General features: G+C 40.9%; 4 protein-coding genes across 4 annotated transcripts; 1 reads left to right on the forward strand and 3 right to left on the reverse strand.

Annotated features, from left to right (window-relative positions):
* Positions 1–23,516, forward strand: LOC145488642 (uncharacterized). The gene is made up of 2 exons (XM_081467548.1): positions 1–3,002; positions 21,937–23,516. The coding sequence occupies exon 1, from the start codon at positions 1,403–1,405 to the stop codon at positions 2,636–2,638; it is 1,236 nt and encodes a 411-aa protein (XP_081323674.1). The 5' UTR covers positions 1–1,402; the 3' UTR covers positions 2,639–3,002; positions 21,937–23,516.
* On the reverse strand, positions 5,269–8,252 carry LOC145488668 (uncharacterized). Its single transcript, XM_081467590.1, has 3 exons — positions 7,086–8,252; positions 6,342–6,410; positions 5,269–6,182 (listed from the first exon to the last, which is right to left on the reverse strand). Exons 1-3 carry the CDS (start codon positions 7,369–7,371, stop codon positions 5,986–5,988), a joined length of 552 nt encoding a protein of 183 aa, XP_081323716.1. The 5' UTR covers positions 7,372–8,252; the 3' UTR covers positions 5,269–5,985.
* On the reverse strand, positions 8,343–15,680 carry LOC145488676 (uncharacterized). The gene is made up of 4 exons (XM_081467598.1): positions 10,765–15,680; positions 10,202–10,384; positions 9,834–10,061; positions 8,343–9,532 (listed from the first exon to the last, which is right to left on the reverse strand). The coding sequence occupies exons 1-4, from the start codon at positions 14,954–14,956 to the stop codon at positions 9,300–9,302; spliced, it is 4,836 nt and encodes a 1,611-aa protein (XP_081323724.1). The 5' UTR covers positions 14,957–15,680; the 3' UTR covers positions 8,343–9,299.
* LOC145488669 (uncharacterized) lies at positions 23,508–26,448 on the reverse strand. The gene is made up of 4 exons (XM_081467591.1): positions 26,422–26,448; positions 25,845–26,049; positions 25,192–25,310; positions 23,508–24,789 (listed from the first exon to the last, which is right to left on the reverse strand). The coding sequence occupies exons 1-4, from the start codon at positions 26,446–26,448 to the stop codon at positions 24,565–24,567; spliced, it is 576 nt and encodes a 191-aa protein (XP_081323717.1). The 3' UTR covers positions 23,508–24,564.
* Between the last annotated feature and the right edge of the window lie 1,273 nt (positions 26,449–27,721).

Raw genomic sequence — 27,721 nt, forward strand, 5'->3', positions numbered from 1 at the left:
GGGGGGATGGGCACTGCTGGAATTGACTGATGCATAAGTTTAAAAGTGTAGTGGCAAGTTCGAAATAAATTTCGCCTATATAAATTGGAAACGAGAAGTGAAACGGTCTGACCCGAAACAAATAAACGAAATATTAATACGACTAATTTAATCCGAAAATATTACAGAAAACATACCTAAAAGCCGTCGATTCCCCTCAATAGCACTCCACATTGCCTTAAAGAGGCCACGCTTTCTGCTGTAAGAATCAGGGGTTTCATGAATCTGTTTTTATTATATCGGCAACCATGCTGCGTGGCTGATATTCGAGATTAAGTAAAAGTTGTCACACAACCGTACGAGCAGCCCAGTCACGCTTTCCACTGCTTTCGCGCAAATGTTCAACATTTCGCAATTACAAGTTTAAAGCAGTGACAGTAGATTGAAATGCGCTTTTTAAAGCTGTCCTATCCAGGAGCAATTATTTCTTGTTCTTGAATGGCTTTTAGTTGTAGCTACAGTCGGGGAGGGGGGGGGGGGAGGGGGGCACTCCCGGAAATTTCGAATATCTGTATGCCGTGGAAGATTAAGGCCATTCCTCACATTTGCATCGCACATCCTTACTGGGCATAATTTATGGCGTCATTAGCGCGCACTCGTGCACGCGCATATTAGTGAGGTGGCTTAGGGAAAACATCGTTACCGAGTGGAAGAAAGCATAAAATTTGGCACACAAATTCATTTTGGTCCTGCGAACAATTTTAGGCTGGGTGCCACATGATCCGATTACCCGGGGGAGCGTGGCACGCAGTTCAATTTACGACACTCTTTGCCAGCATGAAAACGAGGCTTGTACATCAAAATGTTGTAAAATAATCGGTTAATATTTGTTTAAGAACATTAGAAATAATCATTTGGGTACTCTATTTATTTCACAAAAAGATTTAACAGTAATTATGATGTAATCACCTGACAATCACATCCCGAGATTTTTGTTTATCGCACATACTGAATACGTAACAAGAATGTCATTACAGAATGGAGTAAACTAAGAAAAGCACAGACGTCCATTGTTTATGTTTATATCGTAAACTGCAAGTCGTACTACGAAAATGTTATTAATAACAAGCTCGAAAAAAATCAAATCACGGAGATGTGTCGGGGGGGGGGGGGGCGTCTGAGGTTACCAGCTATCAAGAAAACTTTAAAAACTGGCTGGCAACATGGAATTTGAAACATATTCTATTCAGATCAGGTTAATGTTAATTATTGCTGCATTCTCCTGAACACTGACATAACCCTGTACAAGGGAGATTAGCTTTGATACATTTGCATCTGCCAGCACATTCTTGTTTGCAACCACATTTAAGGAGTTCTAGCTAGACAAGCTTTGGCCGCTTCAGGAAGGGTCATCCGTGCAAGCATGCCAGACAACGTCAAGTTCCCAGTAGTCCTACCAAGGAAAGGCCACATCACTGATCTCGTCGTCAAGCATTGTCACGACCAAGTGGAGCACGAAGGACGAGGTATGACCCTTAGTGAAGTTCGCTCCCGGGGATTTCGGGTCATTGGTGGTTCCGCAGCAGTAGCCAAGTGCATCTCCAACTGTGTGACATGTCGAAAGCTCAGGGGTACAGTTGAGGAGCAGAAGATGGCCGACTTCCCGCTTGACCGGTCAGAGCCGGCACCGCCCTTCACCTATAGCGCCGTGGACTATTTTGGCCCCTGGATAGTTAAAGAAGGAAGAAGAGACGTGAAAAGATATGGCGTTTTATTTACGTGTATGGCTTCTAGAGCCGTACACCTGGAACTTTCTAACTCTCTGGACACGGCATCCTTCATCAATGCGCTCCGCCGTTTCATATGCCGCAGAGGACCAGTACGTCAACTCAGGAGCGACCAAGGGAGCAATTTCATAGGTGCAAGAAGAGAGCTGAAGGAGGCATTGGAAGAATTTGACGAAGATCAAATTAAAAGGGAATTGCTTGAGGACAACTGCGATTGGATCAACTTTAAAATGAATGTACCATCTGCAAGCAGCATGGGAGGAATTTGGGAGCGCCAAATTCGCACGGTTCGTGGTGTGTTAGCAGCAATATTGGAGAAGAATAGTACCCAGCTTGATCACGAATCCCTGGAGACCTACCTCTGTGAATGTGAAGCTATCATCAACAGTCGTCCACTGACGGTTGACAACTTAAGCGACCCTAGCTCACTGGAACCACTTACACCAAGCCATCTCCTTACGATGAAGTCAAAGGTTGTTCTTCCCCCACCTGGTATGTTCCAGTCTCCTGACCTCTATTCAAGAAAACGATGGAGAAGAGTCCAGCACCTTGCTAATGAATTTTGGTGTCGCTGGAGAAAGGAGTTCCTTTTGAGCCTCCAACAGCGCGCTAAGTGGAACCGTCCTAGAAGAAACCTGTCTGTTGGTGACGTGGTCATAGTGAAAGATGATAACCTTCCAAGGAACTGCTGGCAGTTGGCACGTGTGCCAAAGACATATCCCTCCGAAGACGGATATATCCGTTCAGTACAAGTTGATCTTGGTGACGCCACTCTCCATACTGACGGTAAGAGAGAAGGACCTGTCAAACAACTTGACCGCCCAGTGAACAAGTTAGTGTTGCTGATTCCTAGTGACGCAGATGCTGTATGAAGACCAGGGGTAGATCCCCGACGAGGAGCCATGAAGTGAACTTTGATTGAGTCATGAGCTGAACTTTGATTGTGAACTGTGATTGCAATTAATTTTCAGGGACATTATTGAATTGTGAAATATGCTATTTCAGGGGAGCCATGTTACGGTTTTGTATTTAGTTCTCCTTTCATTTCCGGTGTTTCTTTTGTTTTCTTTTATTTATCTATTTCGCCACGCTATGACTCTTGGGACATGTCACGTTCTTGCTCAGTTGTCGCACTTCTGTTAGAGGATCGTCGGTGTTATGTTGTTGTAGGAATCATCGTCGAATTTTAAGGACCTTTATAAGCCAGCTAGAGGCATTACTGCGCGGAAAAGATATGTAAGTGTTTTATTGTTTTGTTTATTTTAGTTATATTCCATTAGGTTCGCTTTTCATCGATTATTAAGCTTTTAGTAAGTTTATCGAGGGACCACGTGTTTAGGTTAGGAGCATTCCAGCGTGGCAAATGCTAGGATTTCGTGCATATATTTCAAGTGTATTGGTCCCTAGCTGTTAGAAATTATTGTTCAGCATTTATTCCTTGCATATTTTGTTAGATTTTTCTGTCGTTTTTTCGTGCGGAACATGTATTTTTCTTGTAGTATTGTTGTTATGTAACTAGCGGGTTCCGCCTCCAAATATGAATTCAGCATGCAAGTTTAACCTTTAAAATCGTTTTAGTTTCTTTATTTATACCTTATTTTCGGTTATAGTTAGTGTAGTTTTTGCCTTTGTACGTTCACATTAGTTTATTTAGTTATATAATCATTATTTTCAGTTTACGAGAATCAACATACGTTGTGCAGAAATAAACGAGCATTAATCGGAACTTTCATCGCCTTCTGTGGTCGCATTCTCCGCGGCGTTCAGACAAACACATATTATGTGATTCTTTCAATATACAGAACGGCAAAAATTACGCCATGTTCTCAATATGTGAATACTACTTTCATATGCGAAATAACATTAACATATATAGACGCTCTTTCTCGCCGATGTTCAGCGGCGAGGTAATTCTGTCTGTATAATAAAGGAACCAAAATCTCGCCGATGTTCAGCGGCGAGGTAGTTCTGTCTGTATAATAAAGGAACCAAAATCTCGCCGATGTTCAGCGGCGAGGTAATTCTGTCTGTATAATAAGGAACCAAAATCTCGCCGATGTTCAGCGGCGAGGTAATTCTGTCTTTATAATAAGGAACCAAAATCTCGCCGATGTTCAGCGGCGAGGTAGTTCTGTCTGTATAATAAAGGGACCAAAATCTCGCCGATGATCAGCGGCGAGGTAATTCTGTCTGTATAAGAAAGTGACCAAAATCTCGCCGATGTTCAGCGGCGAGATAGTTCTGTCTGTATAATAAAGGAACCAAAATCTCGCCGATGTTCAGCGGCGAGGTAATTCTGTCTGTATAATAAAGGAACCAAAATCTCGCCGATGATCAGCGGCGAGGTAGTTCTGTCTGTATAATAAAGGAACCAAAATCTCGTCGATGTTCAGCGGCGAGGTAATTCTGTCTGTATAATAAAGGAACCAAAATCTCGCCGATGTTCAGCGGCGAGGTAGTTCTGTCTGTATATTAAAGGAACCAAAATCTCGCCGATGTTCAGCGGCGAGGTAACTCTGTCTGTATAATAAAGGAACCAAAATCTCGCCGATGTTCAGCGGCGAGGTAGTTCTGTCTGTATAATAAAGGAACCAAAATCTCGTCGATGTTCAGCGGCGAGGTAATTCTGTCTGTATAATAAAGGAACCAAAATCTCGCCGATGTTCAGCGGCGAGGTAGTTCTCTCTGTATATTAAAGGAACCAAAATCTCGCCGATGTTCAGCGGCGAGGTAATTCTGTCTGTATAATAAAGGAACCAAAATCTCGCCGATGTTCAGCGGCGAGGTAGTTCTGTCTGTATAATAAAGGAACCAAAATCTCGCCGATGTTCAGCGGCGAGGTAATTCTGTCTGTATATTAAAGGAACCAAAATCTCGCCGATGTTCAGCGGCGAGGTAATTCTGTCTGTATAATAACGAACCAAAATCTCGCCGATGATCAGCGGCGAGGTAGTTCTGTCTGTATAATAAAGGAACCAAAATCTCGCCGATGTTCAGCGGCGAGGTAGTTCTGTCTGTATATTAAAGGAACCAAAATCTCGCCGATGTTCAGCGGCGAGGTAGTTCTGTCTGTATAATAAAGAAACCAAAATCTCGCCGATGTTCAGCGGCGAGGTAGTTCTGTCTGTATATTAAAGGAACCAAAATCTCGCCGATGTTCAGCGGCGAGGTAGTTCTGTCTGTATAATAAAGAAACCAAAATCTCGCCGATGCTCAGCGGCGAGGTAATTCTGTCTGTATAATAACGAACCAAAATCTCGCCGATGTTCAGCGGCGAGGTAGTTCTGTCTGTATAATAAAGGAACCAAAATCTCGCCGATGTTCAGCGGCGAGGTAGTTCTGTCTGTATAATAAAGGAACCAAAATCTCGCCGATGTTCAGCGGCGAGGTAATTCTGTCGGTATAATAAAGGAACCAAAATCTCGTCGATGTTCAGCGGCGAGGTAGTTCTGTCTGTATATTAAAGGAACCAAAATCTCGCCGATGTTCAGCGGCGAGCTAGTTCTGTCTGTATAATAAAGGAACCAAAATCTCGCCGATGTTCAGCGGCGAGGTAGTTCTGTCTGTATAATAAGGAACCAAAATCTCGCCGATGATCAACGGCGAGGTAGCTCTGTCTGTATATTAAAGGAACCAAAATCTCGCCGATGTTCAGCGGCAAGGAAATTCTGTCTGTATTAAAGGGACGGAAATCTCGCTGATGATGATGATGGTGATCGGCGGCTAGGTTAATGATCCTCGCCGAGATGAATGAAGAAGTACTCTACAGCAATTCTAAACATATTTTTGTTGCTTTTGCGATCACATAGTGTAAGATGAGGATGCTGTGTGTTTATATTCCGGACGGTAATTTTTAAATTTTGAAAATCACTTACTATCGGAACTTGAAGTCTAGTAGCTGTAGTTTGTAAAAAAAAATATCCCGTTGCGTTTGCATACGTCGCTTTCATTACGTTTTCCCATCCTACGTACCCTTGTCACTCTTGCCAATCTCGCAACAGTTAGTCTCTCTATGCAGTTCGAGTACTCGCTGTTCTTACAATTCGAGTGCCAGAAAGTGATATTTCCCTTTATGATTTAATTTAATCAAAAAAACGAAGGTATATGGATCTATTGTTCTATCTTTAATCTCTGAATTTTACATAGGTCATGGCCTCTTGAACTGTACAATTCCATTAAAATTTTTATTAAGCGAATAGTACGCATACTCCATCAGTTATTACTCAAACAGTCGCACGTCCTTCTCATCTACAGACTGCAGCCATTCCTGGTCACCGTCTTCATAATTTACTAAATAGCCCTTCGATCTGTTCCATGCCGCGATGGTGCCCTTTATCCAGCCGAGATAGTCAGTGGAGCCATCCAAATTAACTCGGTTGTATTCTACCTCGAGTCTTGCTCCAATAAGGGCATTACCTGTGGAATGAAGTACATGAATGACTTCCACTACATGACATCCTCTTCAGTCATAGTTAATTTCTCTTAAATGAAAACAAAAGCGGGCTTTTTTCTTTTATGATATAAGCTTGCAACAATGGAATCAGTCAAATATCATAGACCAAAATTATTTTGTACCTTGTCTCTTTTTACTATGTTTTCCGTAGTTGTAGGCACGTTGCAACTGGCGTCTTTTATCCGGTGGACCTAAAAGATTTTAACCAGTTGTTAACTATATATAGTACGGGGAAATGAGTTTAGGTGGAGCCCTGTTCGTTCTCTACCCTTTCAGTTGTTTAGGATGACTTCAAACATTGACTACATCCATAATAGTTATAGTAGCACTGCGCCTAACTTGTCCTCTACTGCATTAGCTTAATTGTCAAAGAATCTGAGTATTGCTGCTGCCTTGAGTAGACAGGACGCAGGTCTTGCGCCAGGGGCGCTTAACATGTTATTTTGAATATAGGTTGAAAATTTCCTTACTGAGGGGAATGGAATTGAAAGCTGCTGTAGAATTTTCATCAAATGTTGGGAAGGCTTGGGTTAAAACAAAGTAATCGTCCCTAGCAGTTATATAAAGCAAATGGTGTTCATAACACCGATTGTTCCGGTGAAATCTAGAAAGGTGATACGTCGAAGGTAATAGGTTGCATTTCCCAAAGCCCTTGAACAAAGATGCGGGCCAGGTCCCGCACCCGTACCCCTAGAACGAGCTTCATATGTGATAACAATAATGCATGGTCTCACATTATCCGTCAGTATTATCATCTCGCAAAGCTTTCAGAAAAATACTATGGTCGAGGAATTTAAGAAGGCTCGACAATTGAGTAATCCCAATTGATATCACTAAAAACTTTTATTTTTTGGAGAATTCCCTACCGTCTTCTTTAGGAGCATGATATCTTCGTTTCCTTCTGCGATTATCATTTCGCCTCCCTCTTGCTTCTTCAGAGTTGTCACGATAAGACAGCGAAACATTCTTTCCTGCTGCTACAACTTTGGCTGCCTGCACTCTGTCTTCCCGATATATGTTCTCCAACAAGGGTGCGAGACTGTTTCCTTTTTCTGGAATTGATTGCTTATTAATACTTTCTACCGGGTTGTTTGTGTTGGGTCCTTTCTCCCAGGTTTCCTCAGAGAGTAAGGTGTAGGCTTTTGTGAACATTCCTAGACACAGTAGTAATGACGTAAACGAAAATGCACAAATCGTTTTTAAAATTTCCTAATAATCCGAATTAATTTCATTACATTTTTAGTCGTCAGGTAAATTCATTGTACTCGCGACCACTTTTGAGTTAGTTTAAGGAAACTAAATTGCTATACAAAGAATATTCTCCGATATTAAACATTCTAAAAAATTAAGAAATAAAACTCTAAATTTAAGTGCGGCCCAAAACTAGCCTAATTAAATTGCATATTAAAATTGACACTAAAAATTATGAAATAAGATTTAAATACGGCCCAAAGCTAACCTAATTAAATTGCATACATGTCACTCACGAGTTACACCTGAGTTAAAATTGACACAGATGATCTGATAGCTAGGATTTAAATCTGCTTAATGAGGGTGCATGCATAATGTTCGATGGAATATCATTCCAGTCAGTTATGTAGCGAGATGACCGCGAGTCCATTATTCTAGCTGACCAAAGCAGCACATTTAGTCTAGCATTTAAATTGGTTTTACTTTCAGCTGCTTTACTTTACTTTTCTTTACTTCATTTTGCTTTACATCTGTAATGCTTCATTTTCCTAACAAATCATGAAAGTGCGTTGAGGTGCGATGTTCAGCAGTCGGGGTTACTTTGTGGCACGCGAAGGTATATTGAATGGTTAAAAAAAAAAAATTAAGCGCTGTTAACCAGGAACTGAAACGTTTTCATCGTATGGTCAGTGAATAAAACTGTTTGTGATAGTACATGTCTGAAAGGGAGCTGTAATCAAAAAGTAATGCTCACTCAAATGATTCATCCTCTTCCACCACCTTGACCACGATTTTAGACTACGCCACGCATCATTAGTCGTATCAGCTGGTACTTTGAAGTCGGGGATAATTTGTTCTCCTTCTGACAGAGGTTTCTCCCCAGCTAGGATCTCGAAGAGATGAAGAACATTTTTCTTCTCTGGTTCTTCGGGTATCCTGGCGGCGACCTGCCTAAAGACCGATTTTTCGTTTACAGAAGAGCAAACAAGCTTCTCAACCCGTTGTACTGATCGTATCCGGTGTACCTATGGTGGTAGAGAAAAAATACCATATTTCGATATGACAAGTCAGCATTATGCAAGCAGAACCTTTCATTCAGCAACCACGCTAATTTCCAAGGGATCATGCCTAAAATGATTATACTAGAAAGAACACCTATTCTGGAAATTAGCGCGGAATATCTTCAATATTTGAATGCTGATGAGGCTGCATACCGCGTTGCCCGAGTTTGATTGTTTGCTATCCGATATTCCACTTAACCATACCCGAATTCGCACCTACCCAATCCGAGAAGCCGACGCGTCTGTCTCGTGTCCCGGTATAAATTCCCTCACCTCATATGGCTACGATACAATGGCCGAATTTGTTAACGGTAGTTACCTAATCGTACCTTTTTAGTACGCCATAGTTTGGGCTGAATTACGCATAACCAAAATACAAACCATGGCTCGACTAAACTCATCTAATATGCCGCCGAGGCAAAACATATTTTTATTATTTCACAAATTTGCACCGAATACCGTGGTTTGATAGAAATTGGAAGAAGGTGCGACCATAAATTAACAATATACAATTCGTTGTTCGTTTACGGTTTATAAGATGCAGTGGCAGCGAGCAAGTTAACAACACAAACATTGGTTTTTTGATGGTTAAGATGATGGTAAAGATGACGTATATGCCGTTGCCAAGGCAACATGAATAAATCTAAACAGGTCTTTAAAATCGGTTTTGTTTATTTGTAGAAAATCTAGTTATTAGATTTTCTTTACAATTTGCATGCAACAAGCTTGTAACGATTCTCACAAAGTCCTTATTGAAAACTGTCCAAATTCCCAAATTGGACAGTTTTCAGAAATTAAAGGAGTAATACACTAATTTGTAAGTATGATTTACTTGGTACATACATTGCAACCTCTGAGAAGCTTCGCTGCCAGGCTTTCCCCGATAGCATCTCTAAAGCCATTGTTTTCTGCATCACTGAAATCAACCACGATTTCCTCCAGAGCTGATCCCATTTTGAAGTCAGGGTGATCTGTAGTTGTTTTCTTAAAAACCTCTTTGATTGCCGTTGCATAGGTACCCCCATCTTGTCGGTTCAACAGGACACGCGCGACAGCATTGTCTGCATGCATAAATCAAATTAGTTGAATGAAAGTTTGTAAGCAATCAAAAAGAACTGACACATTTTGAGAAATGATGACCCTATAGCTTTATTTCTATTTTATAGAAAAGAGACGATAAAAAGAAAAGCCTTTTGCAGAAGTAAATTTGACTCTGTTTCATCTTAGCAAAATGAACATCAAGCAGAACATTAACTTTCTTGTCCTCTTAAACTTGTATATACTTTTCCTTTGCGCGGGGTTAGCAATAAACCATGGGCTTGAGAAGGGCGCATGAAAAAGAGAACTTGAAGATAAACTTACACTGTAAGCTGTCTTCGTTGAAAGCCACCATGTTGAGTAAATACGGGAAATCTTTGCTGCCAGTGTAAGTAATGTCTGTAAATATCACTTTCGTGCAGCTTAATTGCTTTAGCTGGAAAGGAGACGCAAAGAATGCCATGTTTCGTTGAGGGGTAAAGATGTACTCCAGTCCTGCCATTTGATAATTACCCACAAGTTCCTCTACTTCCCTGACAAATTCGTCTTCGCCTACGAAACAAATACACGGAATATGTTCATATTTGCGTCTACTGTTTTGTAAGAGTCTATGTCTTCTCTTACATGGTTCCTTTCCGAATATGGGTTAACAGATCTTCTCAATATTCAACTCTACAATTGTAAAAACTTACATTTAGTCTCTTCGTCCACCTTTTTTTTGATCTTTGGAAACTGCTCGATAATGAAGAGTACTCTCGAGCTTCCGCTGACATCTGTCGAATGTTGGCTTAAAACTTTTTTCCTCTCCCTCCTTATGCGATCAATGTTGAGAGCTGCGGCACTGTTCTCCCCAGGTATATACTCCATACCCTGACCTGCAACATTGAAAATGAACTAATATAAAGAGAAACAATTTTAAATCCTGAGTGGCTTTATAGAAATACCTTAGAGATAGGTTCTTGCTTTGTTTCTGTGGTTGATGTAACTCAAATTCATTCCACCTGAATGTAATGTAATGTAAGCTTGAACGAGAATCTGTCTTTCCGTACGTCTCAGTGGCTTGTAACCATGAGGCCTCTTTTTGGTTTCTAACTTATTCTTTTGAGGTTTTAAATCTGGAGATAAACAATGGAATGTGCCGATCATTTGAATAAAAGAGTTACATAGAAACTCTCAGAACGAATTACAGCGTAGATATACGAGAGAAACATATAATAGACTTTGAACTATCGTAACAATACAAGCATACAGTAACCTTTCAATAAATCCTTGGAAGTCTTAGTGATGTCCTGATGAACTGTTTGTTGAATGTCTTCAACCACTTTGCTCGAGATCTTGTGTTCGGCAGGTCTTGAATGATTATGCTTCACCTCTCCTTCGGCTGAAAAAACTCCGATCCATCTGCGATCATCCGTACTAATAGTGGGCCAAATATAAACAAAGTGAATAGGACATTTTCCGGTTCTTGTTAATGGTTTGGAGGAACCATGCTCCTTGCATTTGTTCCTTAACTGCGTATTTGCCACCGTGTAACCACATTTGTCAGCGCTGCATACTTTTACCCCTTCACAAGGTCCTCTCTTTACAAAGACTTCTGTTTCCACTCCATCGACCTCAGTTAGCACTTTTTGCTTTTGTGAGCCACGCGTTGTTAGCTGGTTATCCTCAGAAATAAAGTGAACCCTGTTTTTGGCTGCATACGGGAGTGTTTTAAAATCTTGGGTGAACATCAACTTTCCATTATTTTCAGAAAAGCCTGGAAACTCGTAATCTTCTCTTTTCTTGATGTCCACCCAGCTGCTTTTATCTTTTAAGAGTTTCCTAACTTTTGGTAGGAAATGAACTCCTCTGCTAGTGGTGGACTTGACATTGTTTCTGCTGTTTGATTTCTTATTTGGGTTGAAAGGATCTACCGATGGATCAAGAACGGAGATGTCGTACGGTTTTTGCACGAAGCATTTGCCTTTCACGGATGCAACATAGCGCCTTGACGTTTTATAAAAATTGTTGAACAAAGAGACTTTGTATGCTATGTCTACAAAACCTAGAGCAACACATTGCCTTAGCGCCCTGCTCCACCAGGTGGTATCATGTCCCATGCCTGATCCATACGTGGCAGACACTTCAATGACAGGTTGCACGTCTCCTTCCTTTAACCAGTCCTGATTAGAACCTCGAATAAACGAGACAAGTTTCCCTTCGTTTACTCCGTCGCTGAATCTAGATAAGCCACATAATTCCTGAATTGCATTTATAACCGTCGTAGCTGTTTCCTTGCCGTTCATCTTCGGTTGATTTAATTGTTCTTCTTGGCAACTGTCACAACATTCATCGCCTGACAGAACGCTTAACTCCTCTGGATTATCCCCAAATGCTTTGACGAATTGTTTTCGAAGGCATTGACCGATATAAATTTGATACACGTACCTCCACACTGACAGGAAGTCCTGTTCTTGTTTTTCCTTCTCTTGGTCTGAACATCCTCTTGTCCAGTAACCAAACCGTTGATCGTCTTTGTTTTCGTTAAAAAGCAGAACAAAGTGGCCATTATTTTCCTCTCTAGCCGCCCTACCAAGCTCTTGCCCAACGGCCCTCATGTTACGTGCACAACCAACCCTTATTACAATATTGACATGTGGAGAATGTGTACCGAGCTCGAATGACTCAGTTGCAACTAAAACTTGAATTTCTTTGTTCCTGAAGGCCCTTTCGATCTCGACCTTTGCCGACACTGTCATGTCTCTGCCATGATATCCTTTAGCTTCTTCCACACCACACGCCTTTAAAGATTCCACCATCTTTTCTACGTCGTTTTTGAAATCAACGTAAACGATCGCGTAGTTTTCTCCAACCAACGAGTATATCTCCTGTGCAACATCTTTCCAAGGCTGACCCTTTTGTTTGGAACCACTTTCAGAACTTTCGCCTCTTTTTCCTCGGTCTGCGACAACTTTGTACTTCCCGAGCGACAGTTTAACGTTTGGGCGATCGACAGTTCCTTTAACAAGTACGGGATCTCGCAAGTATTCTGTGCATAGTTTATCTAAGGACACATGGTCAATGGTAGCGGTCAAAGCTGCAACTGGTGTTGCAGGAAACTTAGCATGAATTTCTTTGAGCGATTCGTAAGATTGTCGAAACCCTGAGTTCCTGTCAAATATTTTGTGTGCCTCGTCCAGTACTACCATTTTTATCTCATCTCTGTGTTGCGCAAAAAAGTGCATGTGTTTGGAAAAGCACTCTGGTGTCATGTAAACAAGCGATGGTTTTTCCTTCTCTTTTTCATCTAGCAATGCAATGTAATTAGCCTTCTCCTTCCCAGCAGGATTACCAAAGGGAATTGCGTTTATACCCTTTTCCTTTAATTGATTTACTTGATTCAATATTAATGAGATTGTAGGAGAAATTACGATAGTGAACTTGAATGTAGAGAACAAAGCAGGGATCTGATACACAAGGCTCTTTCCACTTCCAGTCCGCTGAATGACCACCACGTCATTTTTTTTCTCCACTGCATTAATGGCTGCAATTTGGAAATCACGGAAAGATGTCAATCCGAATTTGGTGAGATAACCTTTCCACAAAATGACTTCGGTTTCACTTGGTTGAAGAACGCTTGCTGGACTTTTGTAGTTTTCCTTTCTTTGGGATTGAATATGGCTTTCGTCAATCGCATTCGTTTCCTCCGTTTCCTGCGAATTCTCGAAATCTTCAATAGCCGACACTAAGACGTCATTGTCATCACTTATTTCGATGGTTTCGCTTTTTAAGTCAACCACAAGTAGTGATTGCGGAGCAGGAAGCCTCACAGACGACTCTATTCTTTTTCGAATCCACTTTGCCAGCTCTGTAGTTACGTTCGACAGCTGTTCCCCACGGTAGTCCGCAGAAGTTATCACTCCGTTACCATTTCCGCCAACCTCACTTGAAATTTTGTGGGTGTCTATTACTAAAAAATGATTGCACTCGTCCCCACCTGCAGTATGAACAATTGTAAATATAATTGGAGGACAAGTGTATACAGCAAACGTTCTTGACGACTTCTGTGCCATATTTCGAAGGCAGTTCCTTACTTCCTCCTCCCCTGCAACAGATTGGGCTATAAGTGAGGTGGAGAGCGATTCTTTGAATTCGTACTCACGCGAAAGAAGATGATTTGCCTGAAGAATTTCACATGCTTCGTCCACAGAGAAATGATCTCTTATGTCCCGCAACCTGTTTATTTCAGCAGGAAAGGTCGTTATGATGCTCTCAACAGCGTGCCTAATTTGCGATGTTTCACTACCGAATGCACTAAAATCGAAATTAAAAAGCGTGTCTATGATTTTCATTGTCAGGAAGGAACACGCATTTGTACCGTCTAAGGCACCGGCGTTTCCTTCCAAATCTTGCACGAATTCTCTGTCTAGTGCCCCACCACCAGCAGCGAAACCTTGAGCTAGCACTTCACTAGCTTCCTCTAATACTTTAGTTTGGTGGCACGATAACGGTTGAATGGAAATAATGTTTGCGCCTTCCATTTCAATATCACCTTGATCGAGAGAAGTGGAAAGCGATGACTGGTCTTCCACGTCATTACCGTATGCATCTTTAATCTCGTTAAGTGATGCTGATACATCTTCCATGCTCGGTCTGTCTGAAGCATTTCCTTTCCAACACTGAGTGATTACGTTCAGAAAGGGATCTAACTGTCCACCGTCAATTTTTAGTTCTGATAACGATGGACGTAATCCCTTTTCGGCGGATGAGACAATTAGTTCAGGAATATCGCATAACCCTTGCCACGGATGAGGTTTCGATGGATGAGCCAGTTCGTAAAGGAATAGCGAGAAACTATACACATCGGATGCCTGGGTGTGCTTTGCACCAGGTCTTGCTATTTCCGGCGCGATGTATGGAACAGTGCCGACTAATCGGCGGATGTTCTCTTTTTTCACATTTCTCCCTTGGGAGGGCTGCGACGAGGTCATCGTTAATGTTGTTTGCTTGTGTTGATACACTGCTTCCCCAAAATCGCCGATCTTTATAATCCATTCCGAGTTATCTGGTCCCCCAGAGATGAAGAAGTTGGCTGCTTTTACATCCCTGTGGATGATATTTTTTGAATGTAAGTATGATAATCCTTTAGCTCCGCTATGGGCAATATGGAGACGGATCTTCCAAGTAATGTTGTCCTCCATCTCATCGAGCAACATCCTTACGTCATATACAGGTATCACTTCTCCATCGATGGTTACCCTCTTTTCCATCAATTCATATGCAAGCATGTACCTGGATTTCTCTATGCCATAGAATGTTACGACATTTTGGTGATCAAGCTGTTTAAAGAGTTCTACTTCCTTTTGTATAGAACGTTTGGTACCTCTCGTGACCGCGACAGCTGACTCTTTAAGAGCAATCGGAATGTCATTGTATTTCCCGAAGGAAACCAAAGAGCCCTTGTACATTTTACAAGTTGCACCAACCGCGAAATGTTTCTCGTCAACTTTCACTTGGTCCTGAGCGAGGAAAATGTCTTCACCTCCTCCCCTTAGCTTAATACCTATGAACAAATATAGACATATTTCGGACGCCTTTACATTGGGGTTTAAAGCGTGACATATTTAATAAAATAATTGGCTAGATGGACTTCTTTCCTGACCGTTAACACGTTATTTCATGAACAGCAACACCAAACCTGTTGGGCAATTGAAAGCTAATATTTTGGCCTGCAAATGCAGGAAAATGCTTGATATGTTATTTTTAAATTTTGTCAACATTAATTTTTTGTTATCACCTGGAACATGGTCCACATTATAAAAATATCAAGTTGAGGATTAAACCTAGAAATATCCACTCTCATGGAGGTTCTAAGTGAGCGATGTTTCCTCGAAGTTTTGCCTTGGAGACACAATACATAAAGAAATATTATGTGGCTGAAACTGGTTTGAAACTGGCATCCAACTGTATCTCTTTTAAGGCTGGTTTTCACTAGCGACGGAGTCGAAGTCAGAGTCGTAAGAGAGCTTACGACTGTGAAAATCGAAAATCGGAGTCGTAAGCGGAGTCACAAGCTCGCCGAAACCGGAGTTGGAAGAGTCAAAACGATTCCATTTCTTACGATTCCGTCTACGACTCGTTTTGTTTGTACATCTACGAGCCCTTTCGATCAATTTTTCGTATCAAATACAAACTCTAGGCAGTTGAGTTAATTGTGGGGGGGGGGGGGGGGGGAGAGTGCGCTATTTTCAGCATCACTTGCCGTACACACTTTGTATATGTATGATGGCCATTACATGGAAGGTTTATGTTATAAATGGTCCTACCTGGAGGGCATAGCGGCTGCTTTGGCGGGCGAAAAGCGCCAGGAATTTCACCCCGAGCGTTTGGAGAAAACAGCTTACATGTTTTCTTCGCCATTTCTTTCGTAGGATGCGCAACATCAACTTTTGAATCTAGCCACCTGGCCCAGCTGATAAGTTCATCCAAATGGTCGGTGTTTGTTTGCCGAAGTGCCCTGTTTAGGCTTCTTCCTTTCTTCGTAACCTGAAATTTTTTTAAATAAAATTCAATAAAGATGATATAGCAAACAACTAAATGGACTCCTTCAGACACTAATTCAACGAATGAGTGAATTATTGTCTAAAAGTACGTGGTCGGTCTTTCTTGAAAAAAAAAAAGAGCGAGATCTAAAAAAAAAAATTGTTTAGTTATTAGAAAAAAGTAAATTTTGGTTTGATACTTGCCTCTTTTTTTAATTGTAGCCTTTTGTGCGACGTGTGTTGGGTCTGTTGAGACTGCATCAACCTAGCAACGTTTAACAAAGAGCTTAGTTATTCATGGTATCTTAACCTACACGATTTGCCACAGAAGTTAATGACAAATTAGAGCGATCTCGACTTTAGTGCTGAGACGGCTTTCTTTCGTTGGAACTTCTTTGCTGGATCTTAAGAAAGTCCCTACACTCAAATTGATTTTACAATTCCTTTACGTTATTCTAAGCTACGCTTAAATAAGTAAGATTCAACTTAATATTCCCCACTTGTCATTCACCTCCTTGATCCTTGCACGAATTAGATATACTTGTCAATGAACAGAACTCAGTGCACCGATCACATGACTGGTATGTTAGAATCGCGAAGTTTCCTTCCGCTCTTCTATTTTTTTTCGTCTTCTCTTTTCGCACTTCTGGTGTGTCCATCTATCATTCGCTCGTTCGTTCGTTTCTTATTGTAAATTTGTAAAATCTCTCAGTCATTTCATCTCCTTTTGATCACATATGCATTAAAACAGAACTCCATATAATATATGAAAGGATAAACACCAATGTAAACCAATAACATACCGGTTGATGAATAACACCTTAAATTCATCATGATTGGTGACATTTTCCTCGAGGACGGGGAATTTGCCTTCTCTTTAACGGTGCATTTTTTACTCCCATCCATGAACATTTGACCCACTTATTTTCCACCACCTTGGAGAATTCCGTTTTTTACTTACTGCTCCTCAGGTGGGAATGGCACTACTGGAATTGAGTGATGTACAAACCAGGTGTGTCATACCTTAAGATCCAAACCAGGCGGTAAGGCGTTAATCCAAGAGCGAACTGGAGTACGAGGATCAAATCCGCCCTTCGTTTGTTTCGGCATTTTCCTGGTAACCCCGCTACTACGTTGACTTATCTAAACGGTGTAAAAAAGAAATATTATAATTGTGTTCATTGCCTCACTCTCAAATCTGTTAGGTACTTTTAAAGAAATATTTTTTTTTCAATAATTTTTTTGTTGTTCTCGATTGCATTGGGGGGGGGGGGGGGGGCGGGAGGGTGCAACTGAGAGCGATCACTTGATACACAAGTTCGTTCCAAGACCCCACACATCCCTATCATATTTTAACGATTACCTAAATGCTGGGTCGGAATAAAGTCGGGAGTAAAACCATTCTACTACCCGAGTCAGTGATGACCTCGCACCAGGAAGAAAAGACGCCATTTTTTACCATGCTCTAAATGGGGGGAAAAGGTCTTAATTTCTAAATTTCACTAACATATTTGGTTGTCGCTTATGATAAGTTCGCCTACAAATACAGCCGTCTACATCAAATCAGCTGTGAGCAATGAGAAGCGGATGTATTCGCACGTTAACACGAAGTTCTAACGTACTTATCACGCGATTAACAGTTTGTAACAACAATAGGGGAATCTTTGCAATATCGATTTCTAAATCTACTTCTATTTCGATATCGATAGGAATTGAGTCATACATAAATCAAGTATGAAATACCTTATTAAGATCCACACCAGGCGGTTCAGCGCTAATCCAAGAGCGAGCTGTAGTATGAGGATAAAATCCGCCCTTTGCCTGTTTCTGTATTTTCCTGGCCGCTCCATTATCACGCCTACTTTCCTAAACGATGCAACAACAACGAAAAGAAAAAAATGCGGAGAGTAAATTTCAATTCTCCACGTCACATCGAGAACAAATTTCGAGAAAGATACGTGAGAGACGTAACTATTTCTATACCCGGACCAACCCTCGTGTGTGACTGCGACCACTCACTGGTCCTTTGTAATAGCTCCGAGACCGCCTAGGCTTGACATGTTGCCCGAATTAAAAATAGTTCGATAACGCATGAACTTAGTTGAACTTATTCGGACGATTGCTTTCGATTGAATCGATAATCGAGCACAACCAAAACAAAAAGACTGAGTAAGAGGGTTCGATTTCGTTCGATTTTAATTGACGCAATCGAACTTGATCGACTACAAAAGAAAAATCTACAATTCACCTATCAGTCGAACGTTCGATTTTGTTCGATTCCCTTTTTTTCTGAGACAGCTGGATTGGGTGCCATGACCTAATTCAATCGAACCCACTCGCGCGATTTTGTGTGATTGTGATTGTGTTCGATTGGTAACGCCAGGCTTAAACCAGGCCTATGGGAAGTTAGTCTCAGTGCATGTAGACAACACGAGCTAGCTTGGCGCCTCCATCATACTCCATCGGGAGTAATGAGAAGTAGATGCATTCGCACGTATTAAAACGGGTTCAAATTTATATATTAAAACTCGGGGAGCTCTACATTTACGTTCTACGAAACAACACACAATGGTATGGTAGAGTATAAAGTCTTTGAAGCTTACTGGTAATTACCTGGACCGACAAAGCTGATGCTATTTCGATGGCATCCTCCTCGTTTTGAATTTGGTACATCCGTAGCCAAGCGTCCTCGTCACTGGCATAACCTCGAACACAGTCAGCATAGGTGCACCATTTACGACTCATTTTGAAGGAAAAAAGCAACTCCAAAACGTCCAAACGTAGTACGACAAGTAGTGAGCTTGTGTTCGATCAACACGCGAAATGCAAATGAATGGGAGACTTGCGAGTTCTCATTTTACAAAGCTGTCACCTCAATCTCAAATTGATATAAAACATGCCTGTTTATGTCAAGTACACAGGACAGCTAAAAGCTTCATGAAAGCACTGTAGTAAAAGAAATCGGTCCTTTTTTATGGTAGAATGGCATTTTCAACTTTTTCCAAAATCTTGACTGCACAGGCGGTGCAGATGTTGAATACGATTAATACGTGACATTACGCTGTTGGCGATTGCGTTACAATTTTAGACAGTGTATGAAAATGTTTAGGAAATTGCTCTAAATAGACGGGAAATGGTGCCTATATATAAAAAATAATTTCAATTAAGTGTCTTACCTCGTAGTTTAACTCGCCTAAATGGCTCAAAACCGCCTCCAGGAACACAGAGACATCAAAATAACGCAATGCATACATAAGGTCAGCCATTTCAACTTAAATTATTTTCTACACGTCGTATTTACAGCAATATTCGAAACGGCTAAAAACGGCTAAAATTATAACGCAATCGCCAACCGCATAACGTCACTTATTAAGCATATTCAAGGTCTGGGCTGCCTGTGTCCCTTGTGCAATTACCATTATAATTACCTCGCCACTGATCTTCGGCGAGATTTCCGTCCCCTTGATAACAGACAAGATTATCTCGCCGCTGATTAGCGGCGAGATTTTGGTTCCTTTATTATACAGACAGAATTACCCCGCCGCTGAACATCGGCGAGATTTTGGTTCCTTATTATACAGACAGAACTACCTCGCCGTTGAACATCGGCGAGATTTTAGTTCCTTATTATACAGACAGAATTACCTCGCCGCTCAACATCGGCGAGATTTTGGTTCCTTTATTATACAGACAGAACTACCTCGCCGCTGATCATCGGCGAGATTTTGGTTCCTTATTATACAGACAGAATTACCTCGCCGCTCAACATCGGCGAGATTTTGGTTCCTTCATTATACAGACAGAATTACCTCGCCGCTGATCATCGGCGAGATTTTGGTTCCTTATTATACAGACAGAATTACCTCGCCGCTGAACATCGGCGAGATTTTGGTTCCTTATTATACAGACAGAATTACCTCGCCGCTGAACATCGGCGAGATTTTGGTTCCTTTATTATACAGACAGAACTACCTCGCCGCTGATCATCGGCGAGAGTTTGGTTCCTTATTATACAGACAGAATTACCTCGCCGCTGAACATCGGCGAGATTTTGGTTCCTTTATTATACAGACAGAATTACCTCGCCGCTGAACATCGGCGAGATTTTGGTTCCTTATTATACAGACAGAATTACCTCGCCGCTGATCATCGGCGAGATTTTGGTTCCTTATTATACAGACAGAATTACCTCGCCGCTGAACATCGGCGAGATTTTGGTTCCTTTATTATACAGACAGAACTACCTCGCCGCTGATCATCGGCGAGAGTTTGGTTCCTTATTATACAGACAGAATTACCTCGCCGCTGAACATCGGCGAGATTTTGGTTCCTTTATTATACAGACAGAATTACCTCGCCGCTGATCATCGGCGAGATTTTGGTTCCTCATTATACAGACAGAATTACCTCGCCGCTGAACATCGGCGAGATTTTGGTTCCTTATTATACAGACAGAATTACCTCGCCGCTGATCATCGGCGAGATTTGGGTTCCTTATTATACAGACAGAATTACCTCGCCGCTGAACATCGGCGAGATTTTGGTTCCTTATTATACAGACAGAATTACCTCGCCGCTGAACATCGGCGAGATTTTGGTTCCTTATTATACAGACAGAACTACCTCGCCGCTGAACATCGGCGAGATTTTGGTTCCTTTATTATACAGACAGAACTACCTCGCCGCTGAACATCGGCGAGATTTTGGTTCCTTCATTATACAGACAGAACTACCTCGCCGCTGATCATCGGCGAGATTTTGGTTCCTTATTATACAGACAGAATTACCTCGCCGCTGAACATCGGCGAGATTTTGGTTCCTTATTATACAGACAGAACTACCTCGCCGCTGAACATCGGCGAGATTTTGGTTCCTTATTATACAGACAGAATTACCTCGCCGCTGATCATCGGCGAGATTTTCGTTCGGTATATAAGAGAAATTAAATTATCACATATTCCAACATTTACATAAAATCGTTTCAATATATATATTTAAACATTCACATAATATGTGAATGTATGTAAACCCCATTCTCCGTAAAATACTTCTCTCCGAAGCCCGACACTTCTCGATTCGTCTGTGATTGTCGTAGCTTCAATTACAGTGTGATATTGTTATTGTTTACAATATTAATGTGTCGGCAACTTCTCATGTGGCCAGAATATATATCCAACCAGCCCAGGCGGTCTATTTGTATATTGGAAATCGGTCTGTTCGAGAAACAATTAGGGTTAATTGTACACATGAACACATCGGACTTTTTAGTAAATTCCACGAGTGGCTGCCGCAGCCACAGTGGAAATGAGAGAAAGTCCGATCTGTTTACAAGTACAATTAATACCTAATTGTTTCGAGAAAAGAGACGAATTTCCTTTTAATAATACGGCAACCGTAAATACAAGCTTCTATCTGAGGTCTTTTCGTTATATGTTAAGATGAGGTCACGCTGTGATTAAATATTTTGTTTCGTAACTCTAATTTCCTGAATACTTTTCGGCCAACAAGTTAAGGTTCTCCGAAAAATGTTTTTTTTCTTTCGCAAATGAGCCACAAAGCTAGACGAGCAAGTCCCAAGTTTGCAAAATTAAGTTTAATTTCATTGGCTTTACTGACTCTAAAATTCAAAGCTCAAACGACAAATGCGTTTTTCGCTACCGAAATGTTCGTCCGCTCCTCCCAGCTTCCGACTGCTGCCGAGCACGCAGTAATCAAATAGATGTTAAGACCCTTTCATTGCATAGTAAATCAAGAGCATTTGAATGGTGAAGTACTGGTAGAATAGCCATTGGTATGGATATTTTCACTAGTTATTTTCACTAGCCTGTTTACATGTGAATTCATAATACAAGGAAGGAAATTTCTTTTTGATATTAGTTTGTAATCACTTTGGTCCACTATTTCAGATTTACACTGGAAGATATGTTGCCCCAACGAACATGGAGAATCCAGTTGAGCGGGTTGACCCTTTCTTGGAAGGGCTTGATGAGGAAAAGTTTGTGGCGGTTTTCTTGTCAAACTGCGACGAAGAGTCAGTAATTGGTGTTGTGAAAGAGGTGACTGAGGATCATTTCAAGATCCATTACTGGATAGGGACTTACAGGGGGAGATGGTCTCCATTAAACTCGCCAAGATCAATAGAGCCTTAGAGACAGATACTTCCAAAAGAATGCGTCATTCTTCATTCGTTTGAACTTACAGAAGCAAAGAAGCTTCAGGCAACCATAAGAAAGCACTTAATGGAAAAGTATACTTCACTGAGGAATGTTGCAGATAGTCCTACATAGAGTGGTGTTCATAGCTTAAAATTCTAAGTTTGTGAAGAATTTTCATTTGTTAACATTCATACAGTGACTTAATTCTGAACACCATAGAGGTATATGCACCTGTTTTTGCTCATTCTCCTCTTTCCACTGACTACATAAATATTGTAGTCCACAGATTTCACCTCTTTCTTGCATGCAGAGTATTTTCAATGATAGGGCAAGGTAAAGAATTCTGAGTTTTGTCTTGTGCGTCTACCAAGTGATAGATGCTCTTTGAACACCACAAATTTATTAGTCACTCCTAAAACAGAATAATTTGAGAATTGTTGTGATTTTGTTAGGTTCACTAAAATTGCATATATAGTTAGACATTGAGCAAGGCGTAGAATTTCTGCATCGTTGTTGCGTTCAGAAGATTTGAGTATGTTTAGTCATTGAACAAGGTGCAGAATTTCTGCATCATTGATGGATGGGTTCACTAAATTTACTTATATAATTACGCATTGAACAAGGTGCAGAATTTCTGCATCGTTGTGGCGTTCAGAAGATTTGAGTGTGTTTAGTCATTGAACAAGGTGCAGAATTTCTGCATCATTGATGAGTTCACTAAATTTACATATATAATTACACATTAAACAAGGAGCAGAATTTCTGCATCGTTGTTGGGTTCAGCAAATTTGAGTGTCGTTGAACAAAGTGCAGAATTTCTGCATCGTTGTTGGGTTCAGAAGATTTTAGTGTGTTTAGTCATTGAACAGGGCGCAGAATTTCTGCATCATTGATGGGTCCACTAAATTTACATATATAGTTACACATTGAACAAGGTGCAGAATTCCTGCATCGTTGTTGGGTTCAGCAGATTTGAGTGTCGTTGAAAAAAGTGCAGAGTTTCTGCATCGTTGTTTGGTTCAGTAGATTTGAGTGTATTTAGTCATTGAACCAAGTGCAGAATTTCTGCATCATTGATGGGTTCACTAACTTTATAATTACACATTGAGCAAGGTGCAGAATTTCTGCATCCTTAATCGGCTTGATACCACTGAGAACTGTCATTTTACTCTGACTATTAAATAGACCCGGTTAAATAAAGGCGTTTCTTCATGAACCAGTTTAGTTGTTGGTGAGAATATTGACTTCCACAATGAACACAGTGCAGGCTCCGACAAATATGCATGTGGTTGACCGAAAATGCTAAGTTTGGAAAAACCCATTTTAGTTTGGAACGCATTTCTGTTTTCGTGACGCATTGGTGTGGATGGTAGAATAGGCCAAACCGTTGAAACAAAGCTGCGTTTTCAATTTTCTCCGACGTAGTGTGGACGGGACGTTATTGAGCAGAACACTGAGGAGTTCTGCACGTCAGTTTTGAAACTTTGTGCATTTCTTACCCATCATTTGCAAAACAACAACTTGAAATGACTAAGTTCTACGTATTTTGGAGAACGTGAACCGCAATGAATGCTGTTATTGCATATCTAGCCTGAGCAAGTTTTTAGCCGACAGACGTACTGAGCAGAACAACAAAAAATGTTTCGTTTTTGTTAACCAACCATTCAAAACATAACTAGATTCCAGGCCTTAAACGCGCCATCTGAGCAAAACGTTGCACGGTTCGGGTGTTTACACGAGTCCGTACGAAATATGGTACCGTGCCGATCAAAAAGTTGACCTCCTTTCTTCAGGTCCCAAACTTGCACACTTAGCCGTTCAAAAATTTGGGCAGTTCCGCCGGTACCGTGTAAACGCATGCTGGAACCATGCAAACTTTTGTCCGCGCAAACATTTGTTCGGACCCGTGTAAATGGGGCCTGAGATTGGAATATGACGTCTTATAAGAAGCTCAAGCTCGCCATTCGCGCCAAACCCTTCGCAAACTTAATTGAGATACCGTCTTTATTCTACCCTGAGGTTTCCTTTTCGCTCTCATTTATTACAAAATGGCTGAAATGCAAGCTAATAAGATGGTAAAACGTGGCACCTACTGCCGGGAATGGCGGAGCGTATTTTCAATTGGGGGAGGGGGATGGGGGCTTACAAGCGCCAGAGACGCTGCCTTGTAGGGGGTCTGGCGATATTTGTAAAATTATTATTTTATGTAATTTTTGCTTGAAATTGGGGTTTGGGGCTAAAGCCCCATCCCCCACTCCCCCCTCCCCTCATAGCCCCCGTCTCCATGGTCCCTGTCTGCGTAATCCCAGGCTAAATTTACCACCAATGCTGATTTCCTTTCGTTCATTTTATTCAAAACACGAAATATCTTGACGCTATTTACACGATTATTTTCCAAAATAGACAGCGCCTGTCATTAGGACCACCTGGACTTAACAGATACAGTTTTTTATCACAGCCTCCAATAACACCAAGACACATCTTGCCACTGACACCACTGCGTTTATGTTCATATGTGAATGTTTTCATTCCTTCGACGAGGCCGGTTTCGGTTTCTTCAAACAGGAAATCATTACTAGTTGAATTTTTACATCCATCGTATTGCTGTGAACATAATTAAAATAAAGTACAAGTTAATTTACAGCACCCCTTAAATTTACCCCGGGATTACTGAATGCAATATATCCACGTTCAACGGTGCAGTTTTATTGAAGTATGGACTTCCATACCAGAACTTCGGCCATATCTCACGACCAATACAGTGTACAAAAGTAATGCAAACGAAATTCGACGAAATTCGGGAATTTCGGGGGTTTTCGACGCAAGTGGACGAAATTTCGTTTCGAACGAAGCTTCAAAAACCTGTTATTTCTGCTGATGCAAGAGTTTTTAGGCAGGGTTTCCCGTTTCTATCAAGTCTTTCACTGTCGCACTCATTAAGTAAAAAGAGTGCAAATAACAATGACAAGCTTCGAATACGTTTAAATTTAATTTGCTTTTACCCACCTCGAATCGCGGAAGATTCGTACCACTGATGACCTTCAATGCATAGGTAGTACCGCGTTTATCGATGAATTGAATGCACTTCCTGTTTGTACTAGCGTCGACGTCCACAACTGTAAATCCTTCAATATATAAAATACTCTTATAAGCAACCACTGGAAGTTCAGTTTTGTAAGTTGAAAATCACATAAATGATTCTTTTTTTTCTTATCTTGTAGAAAAATGGAGGATTGTCCGGTTAAATACTTCTGATCCTGACTACCCTATATTCATCATATAATACATACTTCCAAGCCGATAAATTAGATTCTGGGAATCGGGTATATTTCAGGGCCAGAAATATTCAGATATTCTGACGTAGCATGATAGACAAAACATCAACCTCTATGATACTGAGATAGAGCATGGTACCGTAAAATTCCATAGATAACTGAGAAACAAACTAAATGAATTAAGAGTATCGTGAGATTCGTGGGTAAAATATACATTCATTGTTTTCTTAATCGACGTTGTCCTCGGCGTTGACGTCGTCGTTACAGTCCCCTGCAGCTGCAGCTGTATTAAAGGGGCGATGGTTATTCCTAAGAATTCTTTTAGTAGTATACTCCTCCAAAAGGAATCCTACCCCATTTTACTAATACTTCTTATTAACTTACTAGTCCTTTTGCCTGTGGTGCTTGTTCCAGTTACTGATACGTCAAATTGGCGCTTCACAGCCGAAGAAATGTTACGTCTGCCTGTGTGAATCTTAAAAAGATGGCCTCCACCACATTCTCTTTCATATGTGAAAAGTGAGCTGAAGCAAGCACTTTGTGACTTGGTCTCCACTGAGCCCACCAAGAAAGTATACCCGGTTACAATCTACAAATAAACGGATGCACATGTTTCAGTCAAGCCCATGCCACTGAAGGGGTGTTTTCAGAACATGGTATAGATAAGAGAAAACTTGTTTCAATACACTGCCAAGGACCGAAATCCTTCTCATTTACCCATCTTAAGCTACAAAGCATCAATTATGGACTGTTCAAGTGAAATGACTGGCTAACGGGCTATAAATGTTAATGTTGTGGTTCAAAATAACCCTTGGTACAATTTGGTATTTTCCTTTCAGCAGAACTAACGAAAATATCAAATTTGTACCGAAGGTAAAAAAGGTAGAAGAAAACTAGAAATGAAAACTATAACACAAATTGCTTTAAATTATTTCTTTTTCCAAGGAAAATATATACTTACGAGGAAAATGTACGGTGCTTTATCCATTTAGTCCACTTTCTTAAAAGCTGTTTTAATCAGGTCAATGGCTATGTCGAAATGCATGGTTCCCAGTACCGTCGTTATTTATACCAATGTGTTATGCAAGTTTCACAGTCAACGTAACGTTTGTTATTTATTATATTTAGGCCAATCTACCAGCACGTACAAGCTACACCTAGCAACCAATTGAAAGGAAACAAAACTGCTGAATAATGCCCTTCAAAACGGCGTCAAAACCCGATTTAGAACGCTCACGAATCCAATATCAAAGCTTCAGAAATTAAAAGTTCGATTTAGTTCGATTGTTCAACTACTTTTGTGTGAGTTCGAATTGGGTTGATTACCGAACTCAATCGATCTCAATCCATGGATTGAGTTCGATTTAGGTCGATTGAGTTTGATTGAAATACAGTTCGATTGGATTCGATTGACTATGCCAGGTATATTCATTTGTATTCCTCACAATATGACCTGCACAGTTGGCTTGATAGCTCGGTTGGTAGTGCACTCCACCGGTATCGCAGAGGTGATGAATTCGAATCCCGTTTAGGCCTAAATTTTTTTCAGGCTTTAATTTCACGACTGCTTAAGTTGTGTGTATAGCTGCAACGATCAGTCATATCTTTATTGCTATGAACTATTGAAATAATGCGTTACTCGTGCGTAACATTATCTACATGTCCACGGAGAATGTAAGTTCACTAGCATCATGAGTGTTTCCGTTTTTTAACGAGCTAAACGAATACCAGATTTGGAGTCATTTAATCCACCGACGTCCCAAGCTCACGTCTCGAGAAAAGCAAAAAATAAATGAATTCTCAGACACGTACTACGTATTTTTTCATGAAAGCGTCAAGTGAGCGTTGTGTGAGTCCAGGGCGGTATGATTCCTAGTGATGCTGAACTGACGCAGTGTTACGTTAAGCGAGGAGCGCTGTGATTGGCCACCCGAGCGGGCAAGATGGAGCTATCTTGCCCGCTCGGAACTACCCGCCGTGTTCCGCAAGAAAAACTTCCCGGAAAGCCATATAATAAATCCTTTATTGACCAAGCTTGTTTGGTCAAGATGGCTGGATATTGGCCTCGTTCTTTTGTTTGCGAGTTTATGAACCTCGAGTCCTTCTCGGTCCATAAACTCGCAAAGAAAGAATTTGGCCAATATCCAGCCATCTTGACTTCACACTTGGTCAATAACCCATATGTATTAGGAAAGAAATACGGTCAATTTATAGAACGCTAAATATTCCGAAATAGCAACATTTTACAGTTAATATTAATA

Source organism: Orbicella franksi, chromosome 5 (assembly GCF_964199315.1).
Source record: "Orbicella franksi chromosome 5, jaOrbFran1.1, whole genome shotgun sequence".
Taxonomy (NCBI): Eukaryota; Metazoa; Cnidaria; class Anthozoa; order Scleractinia; family Merulinidae; genus Orbicella; species Orbicella franksi.

Bases quoted from the DNA above. Each gene is read 5' to 3' on its own strand.
- LOC145488642 (XM_081467548.1), top strand. From the start codon at position 1,403: ATGCCAGACAACGTCAAGTTCCCAGTAGTCCTACCAAGGAAAGGCCAC.
- LOC145488668 (XM_081467590.1), bottom strand. From the start codon at position 7,371: ATGTTCACAAAAGCCTACACCTTACTCTCTGAGGAAACCTGGGAGAAA. The intron at 6,411-7,085 runs GTAGGGAATTCT...AAAATCTTTTAG, and splicing joins TCATGCTCCTAAAGAAGACG to GTCCACCGGATAAAAGACGC. The intron at 6,183-6,341 runs GTACAAAATAAT...TTCATTCCACAG, and splicing joins ACATAGTAAAAAGAGACAAG to GTAATGCCCTTATTGGAGCA.
- LOC145488676 (XM_081467598.1), bottom strand. From the start codon at position 14,956: ATGTACAAGGGCTCTTTGGTTTCCTTCGGGAAATACAATGACATTCCG. The intron at 10,385-10,764 runs GTTACTGTATGC...TCAATGTTGCAG, and splicing joins TTCCAAGGATTTATTGAAAG to GTCAGGGTATGGAGTATATA. The intron at 9,533-9,833 runs GTAAGTTTATCT...TTATGCATGCAG, and splicing joins CAACGAAGACAGCTTACAGT to ACAATGCTGTCGCGCGTGTC.
- LOC145488669 (XM_081467591.1), bottom strand. From the start codon at position 26,448: ATGGATAAAGCACCGTACATTTTCCTC. The intron at 26,050-26,421 runs GTAAGTATATAT...GTTTATTTGTAG, and splicing joins AAGCACCGTACATTTTCCTC to ATTGTAACCGGGTATACTTT. The intron at 25,311-25,844 runs GTAAGTTAATAA...TATATATTGAAG, and splicing joins CACCACAGGCAAAAGGACTA to GATTTACAGTTGTGGACGTC.